Source organism: Ambystoma mexicanum, chromosome 2p (assembly GCF_040938575.1).
Source record: "Ambystoma mexicanum isolate Mex_15411 chromosome 2p, UKY_AmexF1_1, whole genome shotgun sequence".
Classification (NCBI taxonomy): Eukaryota; Metazoa; Chordata; class Amphibia; order Caudata; family Ambystomatidae; genus Ambystoma; species Ambystoma mexicanum.
In genome coordinates this window covers 1,024,325,813-1,024,345,124 of record NC_090923.1, presented here as the reverse complement: position 1 = coordinate 1,024,345,124, position 19,312 = coordinate 1,024,325,813, and the positions used below count along the sequence as shown (strand labels likewise).

Sequence of the window (19,312 nt, the reverse complement as noted above, 5' to 3'; positions counted from 1 at the left end):
AATTTAAAGCTGTTGGTGGAAAACTCACTGCGAAATACTGACATTGAGATTAAGTTTTTACTTGAAGATCCGATGAAAGCAACAAAAAAAAATGGGATGAAATGGACTGGATCCATACTATTGAGAAAATAAGAACATGCACACGCCCAAACCCCCATCAGATGACAGACCGGAAATTGGGTATTCTGAATAAATATCTAGTAAAATTCCCCGACTGGAGAATCAGAAGTAAGTTCTTAAGTTTGAGGTTGAATGTTACCAAAACAGGAGAAGTCTTGGCAAAAAGGGGAATGGGCGCTCAGGCAATAAAGCTATGCAAGATCTGTGAAAACCAGGAACAGCAGTCCATCAAACATCTACTGCTGTTCTGTGAAGGTACAGCAGAAGCTAGACAACACATTTTTCAGTAAATTTGCTCATTCTGCTCTTAACTCTACACAAGATTCCTGGTAGGAAATTCTGATTGGTGGTAATTCACAGGAAATTACAATCGCAGTGATACAGATGTTGGAGAGCTGTAAAATTGAGCCCTAGCCTGAAAATCAGAATTAAGTCTGAAATTAACCATCAATATACTGGACAGCTGAATTTGTTTCAGGAAACGACTCAGAATTGTGCTCAAATTCACTGCAACTGCTCACCTGACCAATAGCAAAAGGAATTCATATGTCATCAGGGTAGTGTCTTCTCCTGTTTTGGGTGGAAAAGTATATTTTCTCTTCTTCTTACTTTTGAACCTGGAGTGTATGAATATTTTATTTTGTTTTAAAAAATATGGTTTTTAGTATGATATTATGAAAGATTTGGATATATGATGAAATTGTTGTAAAAGGTTTATGTTAATCATATACAACAATAAAATAAAAAGAAATACAAAAAATAAAAGTAAGACGAAATTCAGGCAATCGCAGTGTCTCAGATGTTGGTTTGATATGATATTTTATATGTATCGCGCTCATACACAAGTGTCTCATACACAGAAGAGAAAGCGAGAGAGGTGGTCACAGTATCAAAGGCTACTTAAAGGCGGCTGAAAGGTCAAGTAGGGTGACGGTAGATGAGAATGTGGACTAATGCGCAATGGTAGAAAAGCTCTGGACGTGGATTGAAGTCATTTTTGTGGAGTGATTGCTGTGAAACCTAGATGATAGGGGGGTCACGGAGATAGTTGAAATCAAAGTAGCTGGTGATCCAGTAAAAGAGCACTTGTTCAAAGACTTTGGAGTAGTGAGGGACAGGATGATAATTTGCTCGATTGTCATGGCTAGTGTAGGGTATGGTTATCATATGGCTCAATTTAATCACGGGCACACTATTCAAGTCCTGGGCATTGCTTATTCTTTGGCTTTATTATGTCTTTCTTTTAAACAATTTGTTCAGATGAAATGACCCAGGACTGGAATCCAATTGATGGAGAAATATATACCATGGAGACATGGATTCATGTGGTAAAACTGTGGGTTTGTTGATGGCAGGGACGGTTTCTGTTTCAATACAAAGGTTAAAGAGGTAGGACCAGATAAACTGTGCCAGGGCCTTGGTTAAGGGAGCAAGTGGGTCCACCGAGGCACGAAATGGAGGTTGTATACGAATTGTTCGTATTACAATTGTCCGAATGACAATTGACCTTCTGCAGAATTGACCGAATATAAACAGTCAATTAGGATATAAAGGCGGGGGAAAACCCCTCCACCCAATCCATCCCCCACCCTATCCCCTTATATTATTATTACCCAATCCCAACCCAATATATATATATATATATATATATATATATATATATATATATATATATATATATATATATATATATATATATATATATATAACCATACGGTCAATTGTGCAGAAGGTCAATTTGGACCACTGCAAAACAGTCAATTGTGTCATTCGAGAATGGGCATTTGTTCAGTCGGGCAGTTAGGGTAGGAGTGAAGAGGACAGGTGAAGCGGGCAAGCAGTGAAGTAGGGAGGAGGGTGGTAGCCATGGGGGTCATTACGAGTATGAAGGTAGCGATGGTGCTATTAGCGCCATGGCTACCCCTATACCGCATACCAGGTCCGGTTTCCCTGAATGGGGAAATACCAGGCCTTCCAACCTTGGAGGACCCGGTATTTCCCCATTCAGGGAACCCATCCCCATTCGAGCCCCCATAGGGCTCAATGGGAATGGGGAGGAAGCTAACAACGGGCCCGTTAATAACGGGCCCATTATTAGCTCCCTGGTCCTTTAGCGGCTCCCACTAACGGCGCCTGGTAAAACCAGCTGCCCTCAGAGGGACCCGCTAAAGGACCTCATAATGCGGCAGTAAGGGGTTAACGGCACCCTTACCGGCACCGTTAACCACTTACCGCCAACCTCGGAATGAGGCCCCATGTCTTGGATCTTATAGAGCAAAGACAAGACTGTTAATGGTGCACTAAGGGAGAGTTGAGGGCTGAGTTGCAGTCAAGGAACACTTGCTTTATAGACCAGACCTTGGCTAGGTTGGGGTGGCAAGCTGTCCAGTGTGAGCTTCCATTCACATAACCGGGAGATGGGTAGAGACGAGAGTGAATTGGGGACTATGACATTGAAGTGTAAGAGTGAGTGGTCCGATGGAAAGGGATGAATAGAGGTGATTAGAGAGGATAGAAGAGATGAGTGAGGATGATGGAAAGATGAGATCAAATGCATTGCCTTTAACAAGGCATAGTCGGCCATGGAGGGTGGTCCATGAGTGGTCCGAAAGTAGAGATTGAAGATCAGGTTGGTGGATATATTTGGAAAGTTGAAGTCTTCTAAGAGGGCAACCGGGGGCCTACGTGGAGGAATCGAGACACCGGTCCCAATAAATAAAGGAAGGAGTTGAATGGTCCCAGAGGCCTGTCCATGATGAGGATGATGAGGTGGTAGGACTAAAGAGTTGAGAAGGGGGGGTTTCCAATGAGAGGGAAGAAAGTCAGATGGGGGCTAGCTTTCTTTGTCATCAACTATGCTTATCAGGCCGGGGAGGTTGGGAGAAGGCAGTGGCATGTGTGTTAAGGTTAGCAGGCATTGGTGAGTAAGTAGGGGTTATCCAAATCTCGGGTCATGACCATGAAAGCTAGCTGACAATTGAGTCAGTCTGTCCAGTGAAACGGCACGTTCTTGTTGCTTATAGATTGGACATTTCAGATCCAAACAGTGAGAGTAGCAGTTGTGGTGGAGGCGGATGGTGAGAGAGGAAAGAGAGTTTCTGAAGGAGATACGAGGGAGATAGATAAGGTAAGAGCATGAGAAATAGCAAGTAAGTATTTTACAGAGTATGTCTACTACCAAGAGGGCATAGTTGAGGGGGCTTGGTGGGAGGAGTAAGGGAGGCGGCATGCTGGGATGATCATGGAATCCCTATTCGAGAGTAGGGGAAGGTCAAGAAGTAGGATAGTGAGAGTGGGAAATTGCATGAGGAGGGGTGCAAAGACGGATGAGAGGAACATGGGTATGATGAGCAGTGAATAAGGCCACCAGTAGGGCTTGAGCAATGCAACTTCCCAGTGAGAGGTTGTGCAGAGCACTGCAAGTTTGTGGAGTGGGTCATGATTTGCTGTCCAGTGGGCCCCAGTAGGCTGGTAATGACCACATTTAGATAAAAGGTGAGTAGTGAAGAAAAGTAGGCTTTTGAGGGGCCTACTGTAAATGTATAATGGGTAGCGTCTAGATGTAATTTTATGGCTGGTAGGGGTGGCCCAAAGGCTATTAGCTGATGGTGATGGTCAGAATCACTACTTTGTGTGCCATGTTATGAACTTTATGGCTAGAAGTGGCAGTGGTGAGGTTTAGGGTAATGGGATGGCAACCTTCTTGTTAACAGGTAGCACCATTTGCCATATACTTTGGCTTGGCTTCACGGTAGTGGTGAGTGCATGACAGTCTTGCTGATGTGCAAGAGAGAAATTCCATTTTTATGTGCAGCGCTTTAAATGTAAACTAGCTGAAATACTCCAATTGTTTTATTTGTAAGGTGTGCCGACACTTCCTAGCTGGGCTGCAATATTTCTAATGTGAGATGCTGCACCTTTTTCCCTAGGAAGCAGCTATTCGGTTTAATTGCTACCGGATTTTGCATGATTCAATGTAATGCATTGCTTGGCTGGGAGCAGATAAGAAGCCATAGCATTTTAAAACTGAATGGGCAAAATGTGTGATGGTTCGCACACAAATATGGAAGTGCATACATTTCACATCTGAGACAACTGCCGCCCTTCCCATGTTGCTTTAAGTGTTTGGAGAAGTCTCCTCACTGCAGTCACAGTGTAGCATTTAAGCTCTCACATGATGAAGTAGAAACATTTTCATGTTCATTCTTGGAAGAAAGCAGTGTAAAAAGTCAAGAAGATGAATTTTGTTTTTCTTGTCTTTGCTGTTGGCTGTGAGGGTCCGCTTTCTGCAGCTATTGCCAGAAGAAAACTGAAAGTTGATTTGTATGACAACAATGTTTCACCGGCAATTTGCAGTATTCGTATTCCCCCTTCTGATTCCGTTCAATTTTATGTGAATAGGATTGCATTGGCGAGAGACCTCTACATTTCAAGAAATTCCCAAATAATAGGGTTTGCAGTTTACTTGACAAAGATGCATCTGCCGAGTCCTTCCTTATCCCCACAGTGATGCTTGCAGCATATTCCTCCACCTCTTGCCTCCCTTGCAACCTAAATGCATCTGCACAGTAGGACACAGACTATTAAGGTGCTGGTTCTGTTGCGGTTCTTGTTGTGATGGAATGTTTCCTGACACTGTCACCCCAGCTGAAGGTTGTTGGTTGTCCCAGACACCCCACCTCATTTCTGTGTCATCCTGATATATTTGTGTGTATTGTTACTTTGTTATTGAATTAGTTAGTTTTGGGAGAATTGGGAAATTGGAGTGTGCACCCACTAATTCTTTGTTTTTATTATTGGTCTTCCAGTCCGACTGTGAATACTACACTGAAGAGCCTGGGAGCCTTGTACCGCCGGCAAGGCAAGCTAGAGGCAGCTGAGACACTGGAAGAGTGTGCGACGAAGACACGAAAACAGGTACCAATGATAGGAGTTGCTTGGGAAAGCAGATTTTAATGAATAATGCAATATAGCTGTGTCCTATGGGACATGAGGATACAGTGGTTTGCTGTGGGACTAGAGGGGGGCTAAGTGGTGTGAGGAGATACAAGAGAGGTACTGTTTAGTGGTGATGGGGCAAGAAGTAGAGGAAAGGAAGGGAAAAAGGTGCAAAAGGAGTAGATTAATGCTTTTATATGCGGCGGAAACAGCTGAGTGAAAGAAATTCTGTTAAAATGGTAAGTCATTGTGGAAAGGGTAACCACAGAAGATCAAGAAGCAGAGACTGCCAGATTTAGCCAGCGTAAGATAAAATGGAAGTTAGAGGTAGTTAAAGAATAGGCACAAAAATAAGGTGTGGAAAATGGAAGAATAAGAATTAATAGAGGTTGGTGTAGAATGGTCTGAATGGTGCTTACCCGTTTACCTAACTGGATCTTGCTTCAGATGATTATGAAACAGTTGAGATTTGTTTAGTATGCAACTATATATGTAAGGCTTTTTCTTGCCATATAAAGATTTCTAGTCATTTTATTAAAAAAATAAATCTTGATATTGGATGGATCCAGAAGAAAATTAAAATGTTTTCAGCAGGTCACCCTGCTGATTTGTTGGTGCTGTAGACATTTCATAGCTGTGGTCGACTGGAGAAACACGAACTAAATTTTAACTTTTTATTTAATTTGGGAAATGCTTGGGATTAGCGCTTCTAGAACAAAAAAACAGTATTTCTATCATGGAACAATTGAAATAAAAGTTGTTGGTATAGGTTAAACTGTGAAGGTTCACTTTCAAATAGGGATGTGGGTCTCTCCGAGGATCCCTCATCTTACCACAATCTCGGGGATATAGCTCCTGGTCATGTCCTTCTGAAGGACACTGTCGTGTGGGTATAACATCCAGCCACTTCTTGGCAAATACAATCACAAGGTTCTCCAGTATTTTACCCAACATAAATTCATAAATTCATGTGCTAGAGTAAGTCTCTGTCGCCAGGCTTGGACTCCTCAATGAATAGACATGCACAGCAGTAAGAAAAGAATTTGCTTACAGCCTATGTACTTATTTGTGTACGTTTGAGAGAGAGATTGAGGTGCAACACAAGGGAGCCCTGTTGGATTATTTCACTACATCATCTGCATTGCTTCTGAAGTAAATATCATGTGCGTTATTATTTTTTTGGGTGCTTTTAGATGATAATTTGTGTATTTTGACAGCATTACGTCTTTCTCTCTCTCTCTGCGGTTGCTGCTGCCATCATTGTTCCAGCCCAATTAAGATCGTTTTTTTCCCTATCACCCCGTCTCAGCCCAGCCTTCACATGGCTGAAGAGGAGAGTGGGTCTATCGATCCCGGAGCAGGGAAATCTCTTTTTCAGGTCTTACATCTGGAAAGAAAAATGTCATCCTCAACAATCCCCACAAAGCGTGCATTTACAGTTTACACAGTTTGAATTTGGGAAGACGGTGCAAAGTCTTTGAAAGGTTTTCTGCGGAGGCCGTGTCTTTTTTCTTTTTTTCAAACTTTATTTCTTATTTTCACAAGAAAGAAACATATCAAGTACAAAGCAAATATTGCTAGGCCAGCAGGTTATCATCCAAGTAACAACATAAACCTGAATCAAAGAATACAATAAACAATAACCTTGAAATAGATATTAACCCCAACACATTTAAAAACGTAGCCATGACATTCCCAAACTAACAGACAACACAAAACAAGAGAACATAACCCAAGCACCCTCCCCCCAAAACGTATCCATTAGACGTGATGTAAACCCATTCTATTACACAATTCCGATCAAGATGGTTTACCCATAAAAATCATTGAAATTCCCCCATTGTTCATCATAACGTGCTTCTTTGCATTGCTTATAAAACAGTCTTCTCATATTTAGATAGAACTTGCACATCTAAAATCCAGGCAGTGTCTGACAGGAGAATGGGGTTACTTGTTTATTTGGATGAATCCTCAAAGATTCGTCCCTCATGAATGTGGTCTGTGCACGGAAGCATCTTTGTTCGTATGGTGGTTTATTCTGCTAGCTCCGTTTAGCGATAATTTCCTTTTTTGGCCCGATTCCCCCATTAGGTGATTTTATCGTACATTTTCCAGCAATTTCCTATTTTTACCAACTAGGTATCTAGTCGTTTAAAAAAGAAAATGTGTTTGACACTTGAGTGGTTCAGGTATTTTTTTCTATTTCTTTATTGTGGCATTATTCATTTTTTTAACATGTTTTTTTTAAAGGGTGATTGTGCGTTTGTCTTGGCAAGGAGCCATCCTATGACATCAGGGGTTTATTAAAGCCTTCAATTCCCACCTTGTTGTCCATGCTTGCATTTTGGACAGCCATCATCAAGCCTGAGACTTGAGGAGGAAGTGTGCGTGACCCTGTTGGGCATCAAAGTGGACATGCATATGGCCAACGAGATGGGAACTTTGAAAGTCAGGCACGTCTCTCGTCTGTCATGGGCACCCCATTTTTTAGACTCAAGTCACGTAAAAACACCTTCCTACTCCTGGTCCTTCCTTCTCCTTCACTTACACTGGCAAATACCAACAGTCCATCTACCCACAGTTTTGCAAGTTGTCTATCTCTGCCATGGGCTACCAGTTTTTCAATGGATTGCATTCTCCAGCAGATTCCCCATCAGATAAGTATCCATTCCAGCATCAGCGGCTCAGAAAACTTTTTGACAAGGGGTGCAGTACGACTCGACCGTTGATCCCTCTTGACGTCTGCCACTGTTAGGCAGAATTGCAGGCAGTACTCTCTGTGACCACTACACACAATTAGGATTTACAGGTGTTAGCCAAACCAACCTTTGGTATAAGTCTGTACCACACAGTATCTGGTAGCGAGCTGAGCAGCCAGGCTTATCTCGAGTGAATGTGAGCTGTACAAGTAATTACACATAGGACTTTCAATCAAAGTGGTTCAAGTAAACACTTATACTCCAGGTTTATTGGTAAAACACTTATTCATTTATTACACAATCATTTAGAAAACATTTCACTAGGAGAAGGCAACTTAATAATATAAACAAATACACTCCAATACGAAATTGTAAGCTTTTGAGGCAGTTTGAGTTCCCCTGAAATAGGAGCAAAATGGCAGTTCAATTACTTGCAGTGAGCAAAAAGGACAAAAGGAAGTAGAATAGATCACATATACTTTCTAGGCACTGCAAATAGTTTCAGTTCATCAGAAGAGTTCAATTCAAGTCAATAGGCCAGGCCAAAGTCAATGGGCTAGTGTTCTGGCTAGGAAAGAGCAGTTCTGGTATCAAACGGTAAAGTCTTTGCAAAAGTTCTTAGAAGTAGTTTAGGTGAAAAAGGATTATACGATGGGGTCACAAGATGATTAGGCCTTTAAGTTGGGAAAGTTTCTCAAACTTTCACCGCAAGTGGCGTTCTCTCAATCGGGTTGGCACAGTACCTTTGTATGAAGAAACAAATGTTGCTGAAGTCGTGGTTCCTGGCAGGTCCTGCAGATCTCACTGTTCCTGAGCCTTAGTCTTGGGGACAAGAGGGAGGATGTTGGGGGACTCCTGCACTGCCCGAGATTGTCGAAGAAAGCAAACAAAATTGAGTCACTTCAGTTCCAGTAGCTGTAGATTCAAGAACACTAACTGGTGTCCCTCTCCATGGTTAATCCCAACCAGCCTTGGGAATGGTATCCAGTTGTCTTATCAGTTGATTGGTCCCAACAACTCAAAGGAAGAAGCCGTCCTTGAAGGAGCTTCTCTGTCGAACGGAGTTTGACAATTCAGACCTGCAGCAGGGCTTCACCAGGCAAACCAACGGTCCAGAAGTTGCAGTGGCCGTCCTCTTCCAGCTCGTCTTCGGTTCTTTCGTTCCAGTGGTCGACTGTCCTTTCCAGTCCTAGAGACTCGTCTTTTAAACAGTTTTATCCCAGTCATTCTAGCCTAGCTGTCACTCACCCAGCAGGGCGGCTGTTCTTGCCGGACAGTCAGCCAGCCAATCACGCCAGAGTGCATTTGGGTCTCCTAGGAGACTAAGCACAGGGAGTTTTGGGCACCTCCCTCACTTCCTGCCCACGCCAAACACTCGGACGCCAGAGGCAGTCTTCAGTCCTGAAGCCTGCCAAAGGCACACGAACAAAGGGACCAAACCTGGTTTGGCGCGCAGAAACAAACACTAGAAGGACCTTTCCAAAAAGAAACTGCAAAAAAAGGAGACCGGGTCCCTTTTAAACAAAGAAGCTTAAGGCGCCATCTTGAAAAACATGGCTCCTGTGATTTTTAGCTACTGGTGTTCACGGTCGGGAAACATCATGGTAGTTCGTTGTAAAACCACTGCCACCAGCCTTTTCAATAGAAAAGGGTAGCATTTGACTGCTACTTGAATATTTTAGACATAGGGGATACTATGTAACCCCTCCAGCACTCCATTGTAAGATGGTGTGTGCTGGTTGTAAGAATTTGGAAAAACTAGTAAAGTCAATTTCACTTTACGTTCTCTGGGAAACAGCAGTTTATCCTAGAGAAGGTATTTAAACCTTTAGGAAGTCTAAAAAGACATCCTTGTGTCACTGCACTGAGGGTGCCGTGTAACACACATGACAAGATGCCTATGGAGTTATCTTAAAACTCCAAAGTCAAAGAACACAAATGTAAAACGCACATCAAAATACATGAGAGTGGGGAAAAAAGGCTCACACTCTTTCCAGGTAAAAAAATTAAGTCTTCAAAATCCAGCAAAGTTTTTGGGGGTCTCTAAGGTGTGAAGGGAATTAGCACATTTGTGAGAATTCTCCCTAAAAGCTACCATATATACAATGTCACTATACCTTAGTTCCATTTTTCTGCACACTCACTGCACACTCAGCATGCTGCTTTTTGCGACGACTCTCGTGAGAGAAATGTAACATTCAACAAAATTGTCATTCTATTGATTTTCGTCAACATGTCCGCTCCTAAGGCATCTAGGTTCAAGCGTTTCCAAGATGTCGATCACACGAGGATTGTGGTCCTTGTCAGCAAATGAATCCCAAGTCGTTGAGGGAGCGATCAGTGAAACTAGCACTTGGGCGACCCCTGTAGAAATCCCCAGCTTGTTGGACAGCCAAGCCGTTGGGTCAAGTGACAAGTGTCCCAAACACGAGAAAAAGAGGATGGGCATCGCAAAAAGGCAAAGAAACAGTCACATTCTCATAGCCATTCATCATCCTAGCCTTCCCATAAGCAGCTGCAACACCTCTGACGCGGGCACGACTCTGATTCGTCAGAAGAGCGCAGTAAGACCTGTCCTAACCTGGGCGTGTTGAAAGCAGAGTGGGAAGCTTTCAAGGAGCAAAGGCTCCTAATGTTTAAGACTGCCACAGCTGGTACTACTGCGGTCTGAACGCTGCAGGCTCCCAAGGCACCAGTTGTGCCCCCAGAGGTTCTAGTTCCAAGGATGCCAAGTCAGGTCCGACACCCTCATGCTCAACCATGACTACCACGGTTGTAGTGCCGAAGCGACCCGAGTTACTAGCGCTATTAGGCCTGCTGGAAACATCACCATCGATGTCGGCGCCAACAGTGGGGGACCAGGTGCCTTTCGGTTTTGGGCCTATGGGCGAAGGAGTTAGTGGAGATGACTATTTTGCCGACCCCGCGATTTTGGTTGCCCTTGCTGAAGGGTTCGACAACACAAGTGTTTTGGACACATCTCCTGACTTTGATATGCAGCAGGCCACTCTGGCACCCTAATGCTCAATACTGATAAACAGTTGAGAGGGTGGTTGAGGCCTTGGGTCTGGGTGCTCCTGGGAAGCACCTGCCAGCCTATGACCTCACAGACATACTTGACAAAGGCCCACAAACAGATAGGGCATTACCCTTTAATTGCAGACAGATAGGGAATCTGAGAAAACTGATGCCCTAGCTGAAATAAAATAAAGCACCTTGGGCAGTATGTCCCAGAAGACAGTGAAATCATCTTGTGAATTCTCAAAGTACTCCCACCGGCTATGGAGACTTATTGCGGAGGAAGCAGAACACATACACATCCCAGCTGGTGAGATGAGCGATGGGTTCCTGCAAATGGTTCATGACGGCAAGGAGGTGGCTTGCCAAGCACTGCAGTCAGGTCTGAACAACACAGATTGCGTGGGCAGGGCAATGGGCTCATCCACTGTGCCCAGGAGGTCAGCCTACCTGCACAGTTCAGGTTTCTTGCCAAATTTCCATGCTAAGCTATAGGATATAGCTTTTGAATGCAAGCACCTGTTCGGCCCAAAGGCTGATGAGTCCTTGGAGAAATTCAAAGACTTCAAATTAGCTGCCAAATCGCTGGCTTTAGTTGTGCAGCAACCTGCTAAACAATCTTTCTGCTTCTCCTCTAGGGGAAGAGGCTACAGACGATCCATTTCGATTGGAAAGAGGGGCACAGCTCCTGCAAGCCAGGCCAGGTCAGAGGCGTTTCTCGCTTCCCGGACAAGCTAGAGGGGCTTCTAGGGGCCAGCAGACAGCGGCAGCTGTGATGGGCGGCGGCGCCCACTAAGCCGCTGTTAAAAATGTGCTAATTCCCTACCACCTTAGAGACCCACAGCTCGTTGGCTGGACTTTAGGACTTTTAATTTCTAACCTAGAGAGAGGGAGAACCTTTTCCCCACTCTGTCATGTATTTTCCTGTGATTTAGACTCCGTTTTATTTTTATTTTGGAGTATGACAAACTCCATAGGCATCCTCTTTACACTGTGACACACAGCACCTTCAGTTCAGTGATGCAGGGGAAGTCTCTTAGATTTCCCAAAGGTTTCAATACCTTCTCTTGGTGAAACTACTGTTTCCAAGAGCAGTGAAGTGAAATTGACTTTACTTACATTTTGTAACTTTATAGACCCGGCACACACTATCTCACAATAGGGTGCGGGAGGGGTTACTTAGTATCCCCTTTGTCTAGTTTCTCATGTAACAATTTTATGTTACCCTTTCTACGATTAAAGGCTGGTGGCAGTGGTTTACTTTTTACTACCATTGTTTGTTTTGACTGCGGCTGCGTTCGCAGCTGCAGTAAGGAACCCATAGTTTGCCCATTTTGTTCTGCTGGAAAGGTCCTTCTTGGTATTTACTCTGCGCGCCAAACCAAGTTTGGTCCCTTTGTTTGTTTCGTCTTTGGCGGGATTCCCGAGCAAAGCACGCCTCTGGCTCGAGTATGTCTGGCAATGGCAGAAAGTGAGGGATGTGCCTGAAACTCCCTGTGCTTAATCCCCATGGTTACAGAAATGCACCCATAGTTGATTGGCCGGCTGGCTGTCCGGCAAGGACAGTCAACCTGCTGTGTGATTGACAGCTAGGCTGGAATGAATGGAAGAAACCAGCATAAAAGGCGAGACTTTTGGCTTGGAGGGCAGTCGACCACAATGCCTGCTGCAACTCCTGGACCATTGGTTTGCCTGGTGAAGCCCTTCTGCTATGCTGAAGCTCCGAATTTGTTTCGACTAGAGAAGCCCTGCAAGGACGACTTCGACCCTTGAGTTGGTGGGACCAATCAACTCCAAAGTGAACTTGTTTGGACATCCTCTCGAAGCCGGCTGTACTTCTGCTGCTGCTTCTGGAACCGAAGTGCCAGGGAGAGGAACACCAAATTGAGTGGATCGCTTTTAAGCCGGACCCGAGTGCCAGGAAGATCCTCCGGACTTCCCTGAAGCGGGACTGACCAACCCTGAGCCACCTCAACAGAGTGCTGGACCCCAGATGCAAGGAAAATCTGAAGTGGTATCTGAGAGCCTCAGTGTTGCTATTTGCTGCCAGACGCGAGGAGCTGAATCACTGAAGTGCCGCTGAATTGAAGTTTGCCCATTGCTGCTGCCCATTGTGTTGCAGGAGTCCCGAGAAGTCATCCCTCCTTGTCCCCACGACTGAGGCTCAGGAACAACAGGATCTGCAGAGCTGTACAGGAACAGAAGCCAGCTGGACCCATTTCTTCTAACCAAAGGTACTGTAAACCTAAGAGGACTTACCTCTTGTTGTGTAGCCTTACTTGTTCTCAGTTGAGACTTGTCTTGGTTGCCCTTGCAGTGTTGCTTACAGCTTTGCCCCTCACAAGCCTACAAGCTTGTGGCCCTTCAAGTGAATCTTATTTCTACAAAGCTTTCTAAAACATTGTGCAAGACATTTACTTACCTGCCAAGGAGATCTTCAACTCCCCTAGACTTTGTTCAACTAACATTGACTGTCCTGGTTCCCTGAGAGACTATTCTACCTCAGACTTTGTGCTTTTGCCTTTCCCCCAGGAAAGGGTTAATTTACTTTGCATTGGAGTGTTTTAAAATTACTTACCCGTTTATGAATTATTTGTTAACCCTTGTTTTATTCCCCTATCCAACCCTTTGCACCCAAACTCAGTATTGCTCTAAACGTAACAGTGATAAATCAGTGTCCACAGTGCCTAGCTATTTAAGTCACCTGAGGGTGTAGGAAGTGTCTGTGTGCCATCCCCAAGGGGTATCATCTGATTTAGAGAAACAGAGTGTGATTGGAAGTATATTATATGTGTGACTTATCTTGCTCCCTTCTGAAGAAAGCTTATATAACTGACTTTTAAATAAATGTATAATTGTTTAATCACATAACATTGAGTGTAAGTGATTATTTGAATAACTGTCACTGTGAAACTTTGTTACAACCCTACTGCTCATATTACCCTCTTGAGATGAGCCTGGCTGCTCAGCCACACTACCAACCTGTGTAGTACAGACTTATACCAAAGGTTGGGTTCCTATTGCCAGAAGGTCATGGTTGCTGTAGTTTTCCAAAGGATACTGCACACAATCTTGTCTAACAGACGCTTTGAGTTTTCCCATCAGGTTTCCCTGGTTGGAGGGAGAATTTCCAAGCATATGCTTCAGTCGAAGATGACCTCTGCCTCCTGGGCATTGCAGTTTGTCGGATTTGGGTACTGCCTACCATTTTTTAAACAAACCGCCAGACAAACCCCTGCACCCCTCTCAACAACCGAACAGGAGCTCCAGGAAGAACTAAGAGCCCTGCTATTGAAGGGTGCAGTAGAAGAGGTACCACCCAAGCAGAGAGGATTGAGGCGGTATTCCCATTATTTTCTGGTACCCAAGAAAGAAGGATGACTCTGTCCCATTTTGGACCTCAGGGCCTTGAGCAAGTTCCTGAACAAATACCAATTCAAGATGATGATGCTAAAATACATTCTCCAGGCTCTTCATCTTCAGGACTGGTTGGTGTCGCTGGATCTTCAGGATGTGTATATTTTCATGTGCCAGTCCATCAAAAGCGCAGGTGTTTCCTATGATTCGTCATCAGTGACCTCATTACCAATTCAAGCTGCTCCGTGCCCAGGGTTTTCACCAAACTGATGACAGTGGTGACAGCGCGCCTCAGACGGTCCAGTGTTCACGTATTCCCAGACCTGTACGACTGGCTGATCCGCAGTGAGTCACTAAAGTGGGTATCGACACAACTCGAGGAAACCTGCTCACCGCTTCACAGGTTGGACTTCTCCCTAAACTTCCATAAGTCCCAGGCCACACCAACACAGAATCTCCAGTTCATCGGAGCAGTCATGGACACATGGGTAGAGAAGGCTCTCCTCCCCCCTCCTCCCCGAAGAGTCACCATTATCAGGCAAATAGTCTAGCTCTTCCAGTGCCAAGAGAGCCTCCCATCAGCTTCCTTTCTCTGACTCTTAGGGCTCATGGCTTCTTGCAGTAGTCTATTGCCAGAGGCCAGGCTGTGCATGTGGTCTCTGCAGTGGCTGTTGAGGGATCAGTGGTCCCAGTACTTTGATGCCATGAAGGTTTAGAAGTCGGAGGCCAAATGCCTATTTTGGAGGTCCAGCAGAGAAAACATGAGAATGGGGGGACCCTTTTGACCTCCGTGGCCCCGGGCCCAGGTGGTCATGAATGCCTCCTTGAATGGTTCGGGCGCTCACTGCAGGGGCTTGCAGGCGAGTGGCAGTTGGTCACCAATGGAATGGCATATCAACAGGCTGGAGTTGCGGATGATCAGGTTAGCCCTGATGGCCTTTGGGCCCCCCCGTCAGTGGGAAGCACGCTTTTGTTCTGACGAACAACACAGTAGCCATGGACTTCCTCTACAAATAAGGTGGTTTTCAGTCCCGGCCCCTGTCCAAGGAGGCGCTGCAACTGTGGTTCTGTTTGCTAGAGAACCAGATCTACGCTTCAGCTGTACATCTGGCAGGAATGGAGAAAGGGCTGGCGGACGCTCTGAGCAAGCAGAGAACGGTCTCACACAAGTGGGAAGTGTGCCAGGAAGTTCTGGAGGAGGTCTTCGCTCAGTGGGGTACTCTGGCAGTGGATCTGTTTGCCACAAGGTCCAACAGGAAGTGCAGACAGTTTTGCTTGAGAATTCCTAACGAAAAAGTGCATTGGGGGCCACATTTTTGGTGGAGTGGGTCTTTTACCCACACTATGCCTTCCCTCCGATAGCGGTCGCCCTGGATTCAGCAAGGAGAACATGGTACTCTGAACGCCTGGACTTGATGACCATCTGCCCACCTCTCTGGTTGCCTCAACGGCCCGACTGCCTGTCTCTTTGGGAAGGTTGAATACTTTATCCGAACCCAGAATCCCTCATCCTACATGCGTGGCTCTTCACAATTTCTGTTATGACCCTATTTCTGAAAGGCCTTGTAAATAGGTTTCCGCCTGCTCCATTTGTAATTCCAGACTGGCACCTAAACTTAGTTTTGACTGTACCCCTCTGGCTCTGTTCGAGTCTATGCCTTCATGTCTGATCAGGCTACTTAACCTGAAAACTGCTTTCTTGATGGCACTCACGTCAGCAAGACGTGCAAGTGGATTGACGAACACTCTACACGTTCACCAAGCATTACTGCTTAAGATGTAGCATATGGTTCAGCTGCTCGATCCGGCAGAGCGGTTTTGCAGGGCTACCATTCCGCCTCCGCACTCTGTACTGCTTTGGGAGTATATCTGGTGAGGAATCAGCAGGATGCAGCAATCCGTTGAAGGAGAAATTACTTAGTAATGTTCTTTCTATGGATTCTTCTCATGCAGATTACTCATCACCCTCCTATCCGGCCCACTATGAAAGTGGTTTGCAGTCTACATTTGGTTGTCCTCGTCTACTGGAATGAGGTTAAAAATAGCTGTGTGTTAGGCGCAGTGTGTTGCTTTGCTTGTGTAATGCTGTCAGTCACTGACTTTCAGTGCCGTCCTTTTCATAAAAAAAAATATCTATTTTCAGTCCAAATCCCAGATTCTCCTCCGTGGCTCCTGAGAGCGGGGGTGGGACATGGGCGTGGAAAGATGAGCAACTGAGATATATATATATATATATAGTGACATTTTATATATAGTGGCCAATGTCGCGTCAAGAGGGATTGACTGTCGAGTCTCACCCCCGTCAAAAGGATTTCCGAGCAGCTGACACTGAAATGAATATCTCTCTGATTAGCAATATGCGGCAGAAGAATCCATAGAAACAACATTACTGGCAAGTCATTTCTCCTTCTCACAAATCCTCGAAATGATTCCTTCCAGCCCCATTGCGTTTCTCTCCCTTTTGTTGGCCGGAAGACTCTCCTAAAGAGTGGCGGCTGATCACCTCAGATAATTGGGCACTCAAGCTGATATAGTGAGTTCCCTGGAATTCCTTAAGACCTACCACCAGGCCATGTTCAACAGCAATGTCACATGCTGCTGTAGGAGCAGAATTCCTCTTTTGGGGGTTCCTTTAATGTTTTGCTGCCTGCTTTTCCGATTTATTTCTTTTTTTTCTCTGTTTTTCCCTGCTGTCGTATGGGGTGAGTTTGGTACTTTTTTCCCCACTCACTTGCCCAACTCGCGCTTCGGATGAAATGGTCAGACCCTAAGGCTGTCAGTGCAGGGAGACTGGTGTTTCCCATTTACAGCTTTGTGTTTTACTGTGTAACTTACACTATCTTAAGTGGAGTGTTAGATGGGCATTTTATGTCCTTTTTTCTTTTTTGTCTGGTTTATTTTTGTTGCCTTTTTGAAAGCGTGGGACATACTTGTGGCAATGAAAAATTAGTTTTATATCATAGGCACACTACCATGCACCATCGTTTTTGACCATATAATGCCATTTTGTATACTATATGATCAAAATGGCTTCCCTTTGTGGATTAAGTCCTGTCCTTTATCCATCTTGCTTGCTGGTTTCCCGGTCCAGAAAACTTCAAATAAGTCATGCTTTTTCCTCGGGTCCAGCAGTGGACTTGCGGTCAGTGCTTTGTATGACTGAAACGGTCTATTTCTTGGCAGATGTACAGTGGGTGGCTGTCCACGATTGTAATGCCCTTATCTGTTGGAAAGGAGCAAATCCTTCTCATTGGAGGGCTGTGGTAGGACCCAGTCTGAATTTGGGTTATGAGATGAGTCTGGAGTCCTTCAGGAGGATGTCTGCTGGGGCCAAAGATCAGAGTAAAGAAGACAGCAATGAAACAGAATGGAGAACTGCTGCTATTGGAACAGGTATTACCCATGCCAACCTCCAGAGCCACTCGAAGCCTTCTTGTGTGACCACGGAAGTCCCTTGTTGGTGCCTCCCTCCCCTAGTTGGGATCAACTAATCCTATGTCCTGAATTGTCATCCTGCTGTCGGTGGAGTGTCCCGGGACCCTCCTCTCAACTGTCCATTCACCAACCTGGTATCGCTGCTGCAAAGGACACCATCCAGATCCAGAGTTGGCACCTGGGTCCCTGCAGTTCTTCAGCTTTTGATCTAGTAACATTGCATCCTGCACCAGCTGGTCTCTGCCTTGAAGAGAGAGGGGCCTGCCTGGAGCCTTGTGTAGATTTTTGCACCTTCTTCGGGCGAAGGCAATGTAGCTATCTAACATAAGTTTAAAACTATTAGCGCCATGGCTGCCTCCAAACCCTTACCGACTCCGCCCTGGTGAATGGAGCTATTACCGCCCCATTCCAAGGTTGGCGGGGGCGGTAATTCCCCATTCACCAGTGTCCTTCCCCATTCCCATTTGAGCTCCCAGAGGGCTCAATGGGAATGGGGAAGGCGCTAATAACGGTACCGCAAATTGTGGTACCATTATTAGCACCAAAGTACCTTTGCGGGTCCCATCCTTAACGCCTGGTAGTACCAGGCGTTAAGGGAGGACCCGCAAAGGGAACTCGTAATAGGGCGGTAAGGGATTACCGGTACCGGTGCCCTTACCGATACCGGTAATCCCTTACTGCCCGTGTCGTAATGAGGCCCAATGTTTCTTACACAAGGGGGAGGAATGCTGGCAGTCAAGTACAGTTCTCCAGCATGGGGTCTAGCATGGATTGACATGCTCATGAATATTCCCCGTGGTCAGGGCGGGAATCCTCTGTAAAAAAAAAAAAAAAAAGTTTCACTTTTCACTTACAAACTGTATTTCTCCTCTAAACTAATCGCTGTACACTGGGTCATACTGCCCCCAGCCAATGACTGTCCTTTCCCTAAGCTCCTCCTCTGGCAGCCATCTTCAGATTTTTACTGCACGTTCAAGTGTTGGGAGTCTGCGAGTTTGGCTCTGTGAGCTTTTCTACAATTTTAGCGTTTTTTTTTTTACTAAAAGTTATATTTTTGGCAAATAAGGGCCTTTATGCTCTTCTCTCCATCTGCCGACAGCAGGGATCTGTTTGTTGGTGAGTTTCAGTGCCCCTCGAGGGCAACGATGGTTGAGTTTTCATCAAAGTTTTCAGAAGGTCATCGAGCCTACTCCGCACCTCCGACCATGATGGAGGAGAAGGAAGGAAGTTCCCTTTTCAAGCTCTGCACCATATGCGGACTGCGGAACGTGTTTGTGGAGGGCAAACACCATCAATCCCTCTACTGCCTTCATCCGGACCACAAAGAGGGAGATTGCGAAATCTGCCTCAGCTTCTCCAAGAGAACGATGAAGAATCGACACATTAAACTGGTGGCATGGCTAAGTGCCAAGGCTCTGCCCCGTGCCCAAGCAGGTTCATGCCTTACTTAGGACCGGCCGGTCCCAAGAGCGGGCTTCCAAGTCCTTTGAGGGCGCTCCATCCATGGGGGTCCAAGACAAGGCCAAGCACTGCTAGTCCGTTTCCGTCGGGGTTGCCGCGCAAGCGGGTCCCCCGGCGGGCAGGGAACGATCAACGTCTCCATCTGCCTCCATCAGCGACAACGGCACGGAGCCTAGTGTGCCGACCACGCTGGCTGAGCCAAGAAATGTATCCGTGGACATCCCTTTGACCCTACACACGTTGATGTCAGAAATCCAGAAGAGGTTGCCGTAGGCCCTGGCCCC

General features: G+C 45.6%; 1 protein-coding gene across 1 annotated transcript in view; it reads left to right on the top strand.

The window, feature by feature from the left end:
• The window catches only part of KLC2 (kinesin light chain 2), an 854,727-nt gene that overhangs the window by 499,814 nt on the left and 335,601 nt on the right, over positions 1-19,312 (top strand). The window contains exon 12 of the mRNA XM_069644886.1: positions 4,929-5,037. Coding sequence (XP_069500987.1) covers positions 4,929-5,037 — 109 coding nt within the window. The remainder of the gene's footprint in view (positions 1-4,928; positions 5,038-19,312) is intronic.